The 15,923-nt window shown below is 38.3% G+C and overlaps 1 protein-coding gene across 1 annotated transcript in view; it reads left to right on the forward strand.

Annotated features, from left to right (window-relative positions):
• The window catches only part of METAP1D (methionyl aminopeptidase type 1D, mitochondrial), a 140,126-nt gene that overhangs the window by 96,320 nt on the left and 27,883 nt on the right, over window positions 1-15,923 (forward strand). The window contains exon 6 of the mRNA XM_063428643.1: window positions 11,427-11,590. Within this exon, the coding sequence (XP_063284713.1) occupies window positions 11,427-11,590 (164 nt within the window). The remainder of the gene's footprint in view (window positions 1-11,426; window positions 11,591-15,923) is intronic.

The following is a 15,923-nucleotide window of genomic DNA, read 5'->3' on the forward strand; positions in this document are numbered from 1 at the left end:
GACACACATACTCACATGCACACACACACACACACACACTGACATACTAACATGCACACACACACTGACAGACACACAAACTCACAGACACACATACTCACATCTACACACACACACACTGACAGACACACAAACTCACAGACACACATACTCACATGCACACACTGACAGACACACAAACTCACAGACACACATACTCACACACAAACTCACAGACACACATACTCACATGCACACACACACACACACTGACAGACACACACAAACTCACAGACACACATACTCACACACACACACACACACACACATACTCACATGCACACACACATACACACACACACTCACAGTAATACATTATTATTATTATTATTATATTATTAAATAATGTAAATTTAATTTAAATTTCCCACCCAGCCTCCCTACCTGGAGAGCTGGCGTGGGTCTCTCATTGGTGGTCCAGTGGGGCTGCTGGGAGGCATCCAGCTGAACTGGATTACGAGGTGGCGAGGGAGGTCTGATCTCTCTGACCGGCTCCCTCGCAGGCTGTTTTCTGATGCCGCGGGAGCCGGAATATGAAGTCATATTCTGGCTCCCGCGGCATCAGCAAAAGGCGCGCGAGGGAGCTGGTCAGAGAGATCAGACCTCCCTCGCCACCTCGTAATCCAGTTCAGCTGGACGCCGCGCCGGGGATCCAGGAGGTGACCTGGCAGGAGGGAGCACTTCCCTCCTGCCGGTCACTGGAATTTTGCGCCCCCAGAGCCGGTGCGCCCTAAGGCGGCCGCCTGTGCCGCCTTATGGACGCGCCGGCCCTGACTCCAGTTGGCTGACATCTCACTCCAATTAGCTCTTGGAGATGTCATTAGTCTAGGGGTTCACATACTTTTTCCACCTACACTGTGAATGTTTACATGGTGTGTTCAATAAAAACATGGCAACATTTCATTCTTTGTGTGTTATTAATTTAAGCAGACGGTGATTGTCTATTGTTGTGACTTAGATGATGATCAGATCACATTTTATGACCAATTTGTGCAGAAATCCATATCATTCCAAAGGGTTCACATACTTTTTCTTGCAACTGTATATTGGTTGATTATCAAAACTAATAGGAGAGGCACTGCAGTCACAAAATGTATTCTAATGCTAACAGAAGAAAATAAAGGCAAAATTTTCACTATTACTCACTCTTCATAAAACTATGTGTGCTGCTTTATGTATGGTGAGATACATCGTTTTCATCAGTAAAAAATAAAAATTAAATTTTCTATATTTAAACCCATGGTGGCAGAAAATTAAATATTGCTTACTATAACATGACAGTTTTGGTGCATCTCCTGTTATGAATGGAATCTTAAATATTGTTAAGAGTTGTTTGATTTTAAATGTTGGGGTTATTTCAAATAACTATTTTTAGAGACATTCTAAAAGTTTAACAATCAGTTAAACACAAGGTCACACATTTAGACTGGAAGAAAAGAGATTTAGTCTAAGGCAAAGGAAAGGGTTTCTTACAAGAACAATAAGGATGTGGAACTCCCTGCCTGAAGAGGTTGTTTTATCAGAGTATATTTAGATGTTTAAACAGCAATTGGATAAATACTGTACATATATATATCACCATGTCCTGATGAAAGTCCACAGAGCTGGACTGAAACGTTGACTACTGGAATAAAAGGCTTTCTTACTTTTTATTTGTATCAAGAGTCCCTGAGTGCTTGCATCTATTGGAACTGTATATATATTTATATTTATATTAATTTATATATTTTTTATTTTTTTTTAATTAGTGGAGTGAAAGGTTCTTGATAAAAGGAGATATCTGACTGCCATTCTGGGGTCAAGAAGGAATTTCTTTCCTAGTTTGTTGCATAATTAGAAGCACTTCAGACTGGGTTTTTTGCCTTCTTTTGGATCGACAGCAAAAAAAAAAAATGTGAGAAAGACTGAACTTGATGAATGCATGTCTCTTTTAAGCTATGTAAATGTGTAAGTTGGAGCATTCCATTGTAATCGTAATAGCATCAATTGTAGACTTTTGCCCTAGAATATTTTATATATATATAACACCAATGTATTTAAATTATATATATATATATATATATATATTGGTTATATGCTACTTTTGAGACTATTGCCAATCTGATGGGTTGTTGTGGTGTTCATGCCTATTATCTTAGTGCATGGTGCATTTTGCGATGCAACATGAAAGCGGGCTCAAACCTTTTTTTTTCTTCTTCGGTACAGTAATGCAATTGCAATCAAAGTGATTATCCAAAACCAACCATTTTAAAACAATATAAGATACTTACATGTGGATTACAGCATTTGCTGTGGTTCCCCAGGCTTTACGAGGCCTGCCGTGAGCATATCCCAGACTAGGAAGTGATCAGCAGGAGCATTCTATGGCAAAGCTGACTTTATCCATTAATCCCTACACAGATAGGCTTTATAGGCACACCAGGAGGCTTTAAAAGTTGTTCAATTAAAAGCTTTCTGCTTATGAAAGCGGATAGTTAAACTACAACTCCCAGAAACCTTTTCTGTGCAACCTGATTCATGTTACAACTGTGTTATTGGAGGAAAAGGGAAACCACTGCATGAAAGAGAGACAGATAGGATGGGCTGAAATTTAGAAACAAATCTTTCTGTCTCTCTGTCTCTGTCTGTGTCTCTGTCTGTCTGTGTCTTTGTGTCTCTCTGTCTGTCTCTCTGTCTGTCTCTGTGTCTGTCTGTCTATCTCTATCTGTGTCTCTCTGTCTGTCTGTCTATCTCTGTCTATCTCTCTGTCTATCTCTGTCTATCTGTCTATCTCTCTGTCTGTCTATCTCTCTCTGTCTGTCTATCTCTCTCTGTCTGTCTATCTATCTCTGTATGTCTATCTCTCTCTATCTATCTCTGTCTGTCTATCTGTCTGTCTGTCTATCTGTCTCTGTCTATCCACATACACACAAGATTGAATATACAAAATACAGGTAATTATTTACTCTAAAAGCTATAAATGACATACACAATGTATCAGTGCCCAAAGTGCCCTCTAATAAAATAAAATATGACTCAGGCTATTTATTAAATCATTGTTGAAGATAATTTGGAAAGTCTTTATATCCAAGGGGGAGGGATGGGTTGGGGCTCTAGAACTTTGAACATCGCTCAGATTTGATAGTGTGTGTGTATATGAAGTGTACGCTTTGCAATTAACTGACTTAACTAACAAAGGCTGAAAGACTTGAGGTCCCTTAAAGGCCTGTGGATGAAACGCTAGTCCTGAATACAGATGCACATGCTTTAAAATTAGGTAGTGACCTTTGATGGCTAGTAGGTATTGGGCCGTAGAATAGTTAATGAGAGATAATTGTTTGCATGCATTTGCGCTTTGTAGTAGTAATTCTATTTTTATCCGAACGCAAGTAGATGTTTTTTGAAAGTCACACCACATCTTTGAATTGTAATTGGAGAAGATATACTTCAGATCACTCTCTGTTTTTTAATGTTTTTGGAAAATGTTTTATGTTTTTGTTCATTTTTTTTTTCTTTTGTAAGAATGATCGAGTTTTAGCATCCTGCACTTTCTTTGTATCTTAAAAAAACCAGAGTGACAATTTTGGAAGTAAAATGCATTAACAATACTATTTAGAAGAAAAGATTGTTTTCAAAGTAAAGAATTCTTTTATTTATCAAAACATACTCAAATTTTAACTCTATAACCTATTAGTGATGTCCCACTCTCTTGTGAGATCTTGTAAGATATTTTGAAAAATCTTGTGTTGTGACCTCATAGGTACTAAATGCTAAAGTAGCAGTTATGATGCCAGGCTGTGGACACTGTTGTTTCTTTCCTGATCAAACTGGTACCCCAAAATGTAGGTGCCCCAGGCACCTGCAGCCCAGTCCTTGCTTGCCAGTTTTTTTTTATTCTTAAAGGAACACTAATATATTAGGAATACAATCCTAACGCTTTAATGTCCCAGCCGCAATTTAAAAACAGGTGTGTGTCCCTCTTTCCTGTTTGCAATGGAAAATATTAAACTAAGTCATTTACGTCCCTTCTTGCAGCGCTAAGGCTCCGTCGGTGTTGCTTACTTCTTTGCCTCCTGTGACATCATGGAGGAGGCAAGGCCTCCTCCGACAATATCCAGCCCAATGCTTCTCATAGACGAGCATTGGGGACCCAATGCACATCCAAGTTTCCCCATAGAAAAGCATTAAATGAATGCTTTCTTATGGGGGCTTCTACATCACTTGACAGAGTTTTACTTTTGTCAGTGCCATAGAATAGTCAATTGACAACCATTAGAGAGGGAATTTAACCCTTCATTGGAATGAAGTGGCCTGGGTGCTTTTAGTTGGCCTCTAAGATTCACCTCTGCATTAGCAATATCAATTTCATCTATATTCTAACCACGTTCAATGACAGAACCTGTCAGGTTATGCAATTCTAGCAAGCGGCATAACCGGTTTTAGTCCAGCCAGTCAAACAGTTTGACCTAGAACCAGGGGAAGGCACCCACAGCCTAAGAGCACCAGCACAGTCACATGTGGGTTTTTTCCCCATCTTTTTATTGTACGTAAATGTATAAATAGTTCTCTCCTTTTTATGCTGCCATGCTTGATCATCTCTTGGCGTAGTCAACTGCCAGGAGCTGCTATCACCATGGAATGCTCGTGAATGTGCATGAGAAAACATGGAGTCTATGGAAGAGGCCACGGAATTCCAAAGATAATCACGTTCTTGTGCATTAAGGTTCCACAGGCATCTGTTTTGAATTGTGCTAAATGACTTCGTTCCCATTAGCCATCACAACAGATGGCTGATAAGAAATGGCAGAATGATGCAGCACAAGCTTTTTATAAAAATATATATATATATATATATATTTATGAAGTTCAAAAGTCATGACATCATCCTTGCCAGAGTCCTTATAGGAATAGCTTAAACACCATTAGTACTACAGCTCAGTGTAGTGGTTATAGTGCAAAGAGTAATATTATCTATATTTTTTATGGATTGTATCATTTGATTTTAACTGGTAGTTAATTTTACTCTTGGTTTATGTTTTATCCAAGATACTGTATACACTTAAATTAAGATGACTTTTTTTGCCAGAAAGTAAATTCCAAGCTATATCGGTGTACATCAGCTTCAATTAGCCTGATCAATGTACGTTGCTGTCTTGTGCGGTTGATATTTAGTTAATCTCCCTCCCCCCACCCAACATCTGGATCTTCATCCTCTCCCCCCACCCCCATACTGAATACTTCCCATTGAATGAGAAATTATAAAGACTACAAAAGAAGACAAAAAAAACAAACAGCAAAGTCTTACATCACTGACCGAAGGTCAGAAAACTAAACTACCTATTGCACCATCGAAAATAAAATTGCCAAGAAAGATGGATTTGAAATTTCGGCTTCACTATTGAATTATTTTCGTCTTTAGGGAAGCTCTGATTGCCAGGCTTTCAAATTCTCCAGCCCCTAAACTGAATGAGATATTTCAGGCATCGGAAGCGATTTTGCATTTGGTTTGATTAACAAACTTTGCCTGTGGCTACATTAACTCAAAAGGCCAGTTCCCACAAACAATGCTTCCTTATGTCAGTGCGATGGGAAGCCTGTTCAAGATGTTTCCATATGTGCTGGCTCTGGTGGCCTCTTGGTTTTCTAAGCTAAAGCTAACCCCCTAGACTTGATTTATGACTTGCAAATGGCTTTTAAACAACTGGATGTTTTGTCTGGCTTTAGATTGATATTAGTCTGTTTTCTGATAGATCCATATTATTAGATACATAGATCTTTTCTACGGAAGTTTATTTTTGGTGGCTAGTCGTGTCTATGCATTGAATCATTTTTAGCTTGTATACAATTTGGCCACATGGTAAGATGTTTTTCAATTCTACTTGTAGCTGAAATGAACATCCGTTCGGGTAACCTGCAGGCTAACTTCTGAAGCAATAACAACTTTGACTGCCATTTACCAACAGACATGTAGTGGAAGATGAGCAATAAATAATATTAAAGATGTCATAAGGTTACATTTTTAAAGCACCAACATACTCCTTAGTGTTGTACAGTGAGAGAATAATTACAAATAGAAGAGCGGGCGTATGATAAAGCATTTCAAATGAAGATATACAGAGTAGAATGTTAGGGCTTTGTCTTAAGTACCAAGTTAATCAAATTTGACCTATTAGTTATACGTGAGAAAAGGTGGTTACATTTTATATGTATAACCTAGAAATCATGTACACTGCGTGCAGAATTATTAGGCAAATGAGTATTTTGACCACATCATCCTCTTTATGCATGTTGTCTTACTCCAAGCTGTATAGGCTCGAAAGCCTACTACCAATTAAGCATATTAGGTGATGTGCATCTCTGTAATGAGAAGGGGTGTGGTCTAATGACATCAACACCCTATATCAGGTGTGCATAATTATTAGGCAACCTCCTTTCCTTTGGCAAAATGGGTCAAAAGAAGGACTTGACAGGCTCAGAAAAGTTAAAAATAGTGAGATATCTTGCAGAGGGATGCAGCACTCTTAAAATTGCAAAGCTTCTGAAGCGTGATCATCGAACAATCAAGCGTTTCATTCAAAATAATCAACAGGGTCGCAAGAAGCGTGTGGAGAAACCAAGGCGCAAAATAACTGCCCATGAACTGAGAAAAGTCAAGCGTGCAGCTGCCAAGATGCCACTTGCCACCAGTTTGGCCATATTTCAGAGCTGCAACATCACTGGAGTGCCCGAAAGCACAAGGTGTGCAATACTCAGAGACATGGCCAAGGTAAGAAAGGCTGAAAGACGACCACCACTGAACAAGACACACAAGCTGAAACGTCAAGACTGGGCCAAGAAATATCTCAAGACTGATTTTTCTAAGGTTTTATGGACTGATGAAATGAGAGTGAGTCTTGATGGGCCAGATGGATGGATTGGTAAAGGGCAGAGAGCTCCAGTCCGACTCAGACGCCAGCAAGGTGGAGGTGGAGTACTGGTTTGGGCTGGTATCATCAAAGATGAGCTTGTGGGGCCTTTTCGGGTTGAGGATGGAGTCAAGCTCAACTCCCAGTTTCTGGAAGACACCTTCTTCAAGCAGTGGTACAGGAAGAAGTCTGCATCCTTCAAGAAAAACATGATTTTCATGCAGGACAATGCTCCATCACACGCGTCCAAGTACTCCACAGCGTGGCTGGCAAGAAAGGGTATAAAAGAAGAAAATCTAATGACATGGCCTCCTTGTTCACCTGATCTGAACCCCATTGAGAACCTGTGGTCCATCATCAAATGTGAGATTTACAAGGAGGGAAAACAGTACACCTCTCTGAACAGTGTCTGGGAGGCTGTGGTTGCTGCTGCACGCAATGTTGATGGTGAACAGATCAAAACACTGACAGAATCCATGGATGGCAGGCTTTTGAGTGTCCTTGCAAAGAAAGGTGGCTATATTGGTCACTGATTTGTTTTTGTTATGTTTTTGAATGTCAGAAATGTATATTTGTGAATGTTGAGATGTTATATTGGTTTCACTGGTAAAAATAAATAATTGAAATGGGTATATATTTGTTTTTTGTTAAGTTGCCTAATAATTATGAACAGTAATAGTCACCTGCACACACAGATATCCCCCTAAAATAGCTATAACTAAAAACAAACTAAAAACTACTTCCAAAAATATTCAGCTTTGATATTAATGAGTTTTTTGGGTTCATTGAGAACATGGTTGTTGTTCAATAATAAAATTAATCCTCAAAAATACAACTTGCCTAATAATTCTGCACTCCCTGTATATTAAAAATAGATTTCAAACAAAATTAATTTGATTATGCTAATTACAAAGAATCTGAGTGCTTAAGGGCAACTAATGCCACCCAGACCACTTCATCTGAAAGCAGAGGTCTGTGTGCAGACTTTTCAAAGGTAAAGATTGCCATTTTGCCTAAAGGACAGGTTAAACAGGCCTCTAGCAGTTGTCATACTGACACATGACATTGCAGCTCTTCGATTCAATGCTTTCCTGTGAGAAGCTGTATGTGCGCCCATAAGGTCCCCAATCCGCTATGACAAACAGATTATTGGACCATCGCCAGAGGAAGCCATTCCAACTCGATGATGCTGCGGGAGGCGAAGAGTCCAACAGTGCTGATGGAGTCTCGAGTCTCTCGACTCTGGAAAAAGGCAACTACAAACCTTTATTTTTTATCTTTTCATGGCAAGCGGGGTGGGGGGGAGGGAGTGCTAATCTGGATAGGGACAAGAACACTATAGTGTTAGAATACAGAATTGTATTCCAAACACTATAGTGTTCCTTTATTCCAGGACATCGTGTTTAAATAACGAAAAGTATCACCATGCTTTTCTAACAAAAAAACTGTCTGACCAGGAAACGTACACTGCATCAGAAATGGTACCTAAAATAAAACAACCCAGTGTGTATCGCATAATGACCTGTCTGAGTTCCAGGTGCAGCCATTATAACTGGAGATCCACATGTGTGACCACTCTTGCGTCTCGGTGTATACGTTCGGTTTAACTGCCTATTAAGCAAACAATGTTTTTGGAATTTTAAAATTGGCGTTTTAGGGTTTTTCAGTGGTTTGCCTTTGGGGAATGAGGTGGCAGAGAATACCACTTTGTTTAATATAAATATTGTAACTGCTGTAGTGCAAGGAGTCCCCTGGTGCTGGCTCACGGTTGTGGGTCAAACCGATTTAGAATGATTTGACATTTACTATGGGTACCCTTGGCAACTACTGTCCAGATCCCAACTAGTATCTTGTAAAAGGAGAATTTTCCATTATGCATTAGCGATATCAATTCCACCCATGTTTGGATGGCATTCATTGGCACTGTCAACCAAAAAATTCTGGCCAAGTTTGGTTAAAATTATTACTGGAAAACTTCACTTTAGCTGCATCTATAATGAAGGGTCAGAGTGTGGGTGCTCAGGTGCTCACAGTTTGTGTCAAAGTGATAAACATTTCATTACTGACACTTTTTCTTTAAATAGTGCCATCGACTCCTGGCACCATAACCACTACAGTGTGCCACAGTGGTTTTGGTGTTTAGAGTGGCTCTTTACTGTTAACTGTTTATTTCAACATAAAAATGTAGACGGTATTGTTAACATTGAGTCTATATACATGCATGAGGCATTTCTACATGATTTTACTGTATATATCTGACTGATATGCTATTAAAAATAGGTAAAACTTATGACGTTTTCCTGTCACACTCTGCTTGACGTAAGAATGTGGTCACATTTACTAAACCAATGTCATGTTAAACCTTGTTCGTAAACAAGTTTCTGTCAATTATATGTACTGATCAATAACCCAGCTCATCTAGATAATGGTCACATAGAAAACTGTACTCTGTGACTTAATACTCCACACTTTCATTTTCGTACTCCACACTTTCATTTTCGTACTCCACATATTCATTTCCGTACTCCACACTTTCATTTCCGTACTCCACACTTTCATTTTGGAGTTAATGAATCTGCAATTTTAATTAGGAATGCGGGGGACTAATGATACAATAATTGGTGAATTAGACCAATGATATAAAAGCCATAGGTTGTTTTGTAGATTAAAATTATTGGTAATTTTTATGTTTTTTTGTCTTTCTCACTTTGTATTTTAGACTCTCATGATCTATTCATGGTATTTCTTTCAGAGGACCGTATGAAAATCATTAAAAACATGTCTACCTGCTCCTCGGTCTTATTTAAATATTGGTCATTGGGCTATTTATGTACTTAGCTCATAAAGATCTGACTAACATAAGTTAAAGCAATATTAATAGTTTAATTATTGATTAAAGAGATATTAACAACACAAATTCCCTGCTGGCTGCTTCTGAAAGTAAATGTCTAAAATACTCGATATTTCCAGTAACAAATCCATCTTACCACAAAGTCCAAATCCCAAATTCCATCCAATTGTAATCTGAATAAAATACTTGGTTATGCATTTTGGCATTCGTTGGGTCTCATTCGTCATTTATATCTAATTGATCTATGCAACTGTAAACAAGGGCTCAATTTCTGCCCAATTTGTTGAATAATATTTCCTGCCTATTTTGTTGGATAATATTTTATAAACAAGTTTAAATGTTAAATCTTCAAGTTTTTCTATTGCCTCCAGGACCATCTTTACTGGTCCATGCTGCCAAACAGCTTCTACTTTTGTGGCACTACAATCTTACAAATCATGGCTCTTACCCTGATCAAAAAAACCTTACATTTGCCTTTTACATAAAAAACATGTATGTGCTTTAGAGACACAAATAATTCCTCCTGGGCAAGGTCCTGTCTTCTCTGGAATGATGGAGTCCACCGAAGGTAGTTGGCATGGCAGGCAGGTAGATAGCCTGCTGTTGAGGAAGAGAGAGAAGGTTACCATGTAAAGATTCGACATTTGGCATTAAAGCATATGGACATGGTAATGATGTTAGTTGTTGTTCGACCAACCATTAGAATGGGGAAGGTGCTTGATATAAGCATCTTGTTTAATAACATGGTTATTGGTGCTAGACATGGGGTTCCAGCATCTTAAAAATAACTAACAATGTGGTGAGCCAAATGGCACCTCTGAACTCACAACTCACTGAACCTAGATGTTGATGGGTTACAGATGAAGACCAAGCTGGTATCCACTAATGGATGCATTTTAGTTTAAAAAATGAATTTGGCTGAAAAAGTATGCATGCAAAGTGTGTATCACACAGGTTATACGGCACATAAATCAACCTTGCAAGTGTCATGATGTGAGGACTATTTTTTCAACCCTACAAAACCCCCTAAAACCAAATGAGAAATATTTGAATTCCCCAGGTTTCCTAAACTTTGTAACCAATTATATAATTTTTCAACTGTAGGGTAATAGCTTCTTGATCCAAAGATAAATTTCACTGCAATTCCAAGGTCAAGACGGCTTTTTTTTCTAAGTGTCTTGCAAATTTGGAAGTGCTTCAAACTGTTTTTTGTTTTGTTTTTTTACTTTTTTGGATCAACAGCAAAAACAGATGTGACGAAGGGTGAACTTGATCGACACATGTCTCTTTTCAGCTTATGTAACTATGTAACTATGTCACTATCTATGTGTGTATATGCACATTCCGTTTTTTAAGTAACATTAGAAAACAAAAAATTGTGAAGTGTCATATCATGGCATATTGTGCTGTGTGTTCCTTATAAAAAATAAACTGGCTAGTTTATTTAGATTTATATATTTTTTTTTAATGTTAAATTATTAAATTTAATTGAAAAAATATGTTCTTTTATCCAAAACACACATTATTGGAAATCTTCAAATAATATTTCCTGCTTATTGCCGCTATTACGTGTACCATAGTTTAAATTGCGATGTGTTGCATATGCATGAATATAATTTTCAGTTGGGTTAATTCAATTCTGTTTTTGCCAGGTGTATAGTGGAGGATATCATGGAGATACATCAGAAACCTTTCTTGTGGGGAATGTGGATAAAGATGGTGAAAAGTTAGTAGAGATTGCCAGGCGATGCAGAGATGAAGCGATTGCAGGCTGCCGACCAGGGGCTCCCTTCTCTGCAATTGGAAACACAATCAGGTAAGCACTATAGTGACAAGTGAAGGAGAGGCTGGCAGTCTGGACAAAGGTTATTGGTGGTTTGGTATGAAGCTGATGACACGTTTTATGATTCGCAACCTTCATTTCACTGATATCAGTATGTGAACTGCCAGTCGGGATTGCAGTTCTTCGGCTAAGAAAAGGTTTTTAAAAGTAAATTACATTTGGGTCAGCAAAGACACATGGGGGAAAGAGAGGGAGGTGGGAATAAAACAACTATCACTTAAATGTTAGACATGCTGAAAACAATCTGAGATGGGCATAAAAGCACAACATATAATATGGTGACTGTTACAGTCTTAAAAAAATATAGGTAATGTAACAGTAAGTAACAGACGACATGAACACGGTTTATTTCTTTCTATATATGATATATCTCTGTGTGTTTGTGTGTGTATAAAATACATAATAAACCATGCTTATGTGAAAAGACATGGGAACATCATAATAACCCAGGTGATAATATTTATTATATACATTGTGTGTATATCACCATGTTGCAAATAAGATTTTAGTTCAGAAAGAAAGAAACACACTGATTTGCTTAAAGATGAAAATTCTGTAAAGTTTACAGAATATTTTTATTTTTTTAAATGAAGGACATAAAATCACAAAGCAATCACTCGTCTGTCTATCTATCCTAATCCAATCCATTCAAACACTTTTTTTAGAAGAAACATGAATGATGGGGCAGCATCTCGATATCAGCCGTGATCAAGAGGTTTTTGATTGCTGTTTATTCTGATCATATATAATAGAGTTGTGTGATCTTAGAATCTTTGACCATGGTAAGATAGTTGCTGCCAGATGTGATGATTCCTCCATCTCGCTAACCTCCCAGAGATTTGAATGCAGAACAAAACGTTGTACGTGGCAGTCCTGTGTGCAAGAACACCTTGACAATGACAGAGATTGGGGGAACAAATGGTCAGACATATTGAGTCTGAAAACTAATCTATAAATAATCACTAAACATGGTGGGCAATCTGAATGCCCAACATCTATAAGCTAAGAACTAGAAGATCAGACAACATTGGCCTCTAAACGGAAGAGACCAAAAACACCATTTCCTCTCCTGTCCACAGAAATCCATCCTGTCTTATAGTAACAGCTAATGATAGCAGTATAGTTTGCACAGTGTTTTCTTGACGTACATTAGGTTACCATAGTTTTAAGTGGGTTCCTTGTATATGACAGTGGTGTCTTGGCTCAGACCATTGGTCTGCACAGTCAGGGATGTTTTAATAGGGTCCTTTGTTGGTGCCTAACCATCAACCTCCACCGCAGCACCCAATGTTTCCTGTTCCATATCTTTACTCTTTCCATGTTTTCCAGTTCCTATATTCTCTTGATGCTTTGTGTTAGCAGTCTCACCCTTCATCTGATCATCCCATCATCCCATCACCTACATCCCACTCTCCCAATACCTGTATTCTAGAATCCCTTTTCTCAGATTCACTGAGTCTTGAGATTCCTCTTCCTTGCTCATTCTATTTTTTTAAATCTATAGATTGACAGATTCACTACTGAGCTTCCTTTCCCTTAAAACCAAGAATCCTTCCTTTCTGCTACACCCACACAATTGTTAGTATCCCCTTCATTTTACAGGGTTTTAGATTTCAAGCCCTACGGCTACTCTACCAGCCAGGCCCTAAAGGTTACTCGCCGCTGCAGGCCCGGAGAGTCCACGGTACACTCACCATGTCTTAATTTTCACTCGCCAAAGGCTAGCGGAAAGTGGATGTTTTGTATGTGTATTTATAGTTGGTTTCTGCTCATTGGTCCCTTTGATTTGGTTTAAAAAGCTGTGTTTAAATCAATTCTCTTTGCTAAGGTCGCCTTCAGAAATGTAGGATGTATCAGTTGGATGTATCAGCAGCTCAAATATGATTCCCTTAAGAATAAACATGATTTCTTCCTCCCAAAGTCTGAATTGTGTTATGTAGGCGGTGTGCAACATTAAGTATAGAATATATATATAAGCATTCTGATAATTAAATTATGTTTGTGTTAAAAACAGCAAAGGCATTATATACTTGGGTCCTTAATTTAAAGGCATTATATACTTGGGTCCTTAATTTAAATGAACACTATAGTGACAAGAATACAAGCATGCATTCCTGACTCTATAGGTCTAAAAAGCTATTTAGGTGGCCGACCCCCACTCATTCACCTTTTTCCAGCACTGCACAGGTCTCCTCGCGGCTGGCCCCACCCCTGCTTCGCTCCATTGGCTGAGATCATCAAATTTGATGATCGTATCCAATCTAATGCTTTCCTATGGGAAAGCATTAGAGGCTATTGTGCATGCACAGCTAAACGCCGCTCTATACCAATCAGCATCTCTTCATATAGATGCATTGAGTCAATAAATCTCTATGGGGAACGTTTAGCAGCTCTTGTAGAGCGTGGAGACGCTGAACGTCAGTGCCACTAGAGGTGTAACTAGGCAGTAATGTAAACACTGCCTTTTGTCAGCAGGTGAAGTCAATAGACACTACAACCACTACATTAAGCTGCAGTTGTTCTGGTGACTATAGTGTCTCTTTAAATACATACTAAGACTCTCTTACAATTTATAGTACTCTTTTGTTCATACTTTTAATTGGTGATTCTAAGCATCATAACCACTACATCGTCCTGTAGTGGTTATGGTGTGATGAGTACCCTGTCCCTTTTTCCTAGTAATGGGGGAAACCCTTTAGCCAGAGTATCCCTCTTAACTGGGTTACGACGGCCACCTATCCTCTTCTGCAGCAGTCTTTCAACATCTATTCAACTTGCAGAGATATATGCATAGCATTGACTCTTGTTCCTGGATGGCTAATGACTCACCAATGATGCTGCCATAGGTGAAGTTACACCACCGGAAGAAAATGGGTTCAACACTTTAAATGCAGTGTTTCATAGGAAAATTCTGTGCATACAGACTTCAGGCACCACAATCACTTCAAATCAATGAAATGATCATGGTGCTTGGAGTAACATTTTAATGTACATACTCTGAACACATTATAACTGCAATGGCTTTTGTCATCACGCTGTTATATTACGCACAGGTTTTGGCACTCTGCAGAAGCTGGAAGCGCGTCACTGGATCAATAGTTAGCTTTGGAGTCTGCCGAGGATCCACATAAGGGGGCAAACCATTGCTAAACCTGGAGACCATGCCAGGGTACTCCTGCTATTATAACCCCTTCAAGAGGCTGTAGTGGTTATGGTGCTTGGAGTGACACTTTAAGTGTGTTTGTTTATTGGATATTTGGATCTGTGCATGAAACCTTTTAAATGAGGGCAGTTATGTAAGAGCACATTACATCATTTGATAGTATATATATATATATGTATAAATATAATTATTTTCATTCTCTTATAACATTAAAAAAATATATATATACAAAACTACGGTATGTGGTTACTAAATGCATCTGTAGTCCTCCGATAAGTGTCAATTTACCAAATTACTAAAAGTCTATATTTGTTAGTTATGTATTTCTTTAGTCGTACTGTGCTTGCATAGGTTTTTTTCCCCGATTAAGTGAATTTTAACATGTTCAGTTCCATGAGTTCTTAAGGCAATATGCATTTCCAACGAGAGGTATAAAACGAGTGTGGGCAAAAAGGAACACAACTGTATCATTTATATGTATTTATTGCTATAGAAATGTTGTAACCGAATGTGAATGAAACTTTAGCAAAACCTCTTTGGGTTATCTCTCCGAAGCTTTTATTGTAGACTTCGCACAAAATTGTGTTTTTGACAGTTTTAAATTACAGGCTAACTAGCATCCGAGAAAAAAAGGAGAACGTCCTTTTTCTTCTTTTATAGGAAATGTTGAATCAGACCCCTACTGGGAAGAAAAATTTAATGCATATCTCACTATCTTACGATCCATGAATATAATAGAATGGAATTCACAATGCAGTTTTATTTTTGCAAAAGGGATGAGTCGATAGGCACATCTCATATTTTCGAAAACCTAGGGTTCAAACAAATTTGCTGGTGGTACTCTTGCATTTTAACAAAATTTATGCTCTATGGAAAGGGCCAAAGAGTACGAAATTCTTATTCAGGCATTTTGTGCCGCTTTGCATTCATAGCTGTGTCTAAAGGGCATGTCAGCCTTTGATTCTTTCTGAGAGGTAATTATCATTTTCCTGTCACTGAACAACAAATGATAGCTAACTACACAGACACATTTGCGGTAGTCACATTCATCAACTGCAGGGGAAAAAAATTCTATTTAATTGTACAACCCAGCTGCACAGGAGCTTTTCAGTATATCTGTTGTTCTTTCTTCCTATTTCTCCT

The sequence above is a fragment of the Pelobates fuscus genome, chromosome 8 (genome assembly GCF_036172605.1).
Source record: "Pelobates fuscus isolate aPelFus1 chromosome 8, aPelFus1.pri, whole genome shotgun sequence".
NCBI classification, from domain to species: domain Eukaryota; kingdom Metazoa; phylum Chordata; class Amphibia; order Anura; family Pelobatidae; genus Pelobates; species Pelobates fuscus.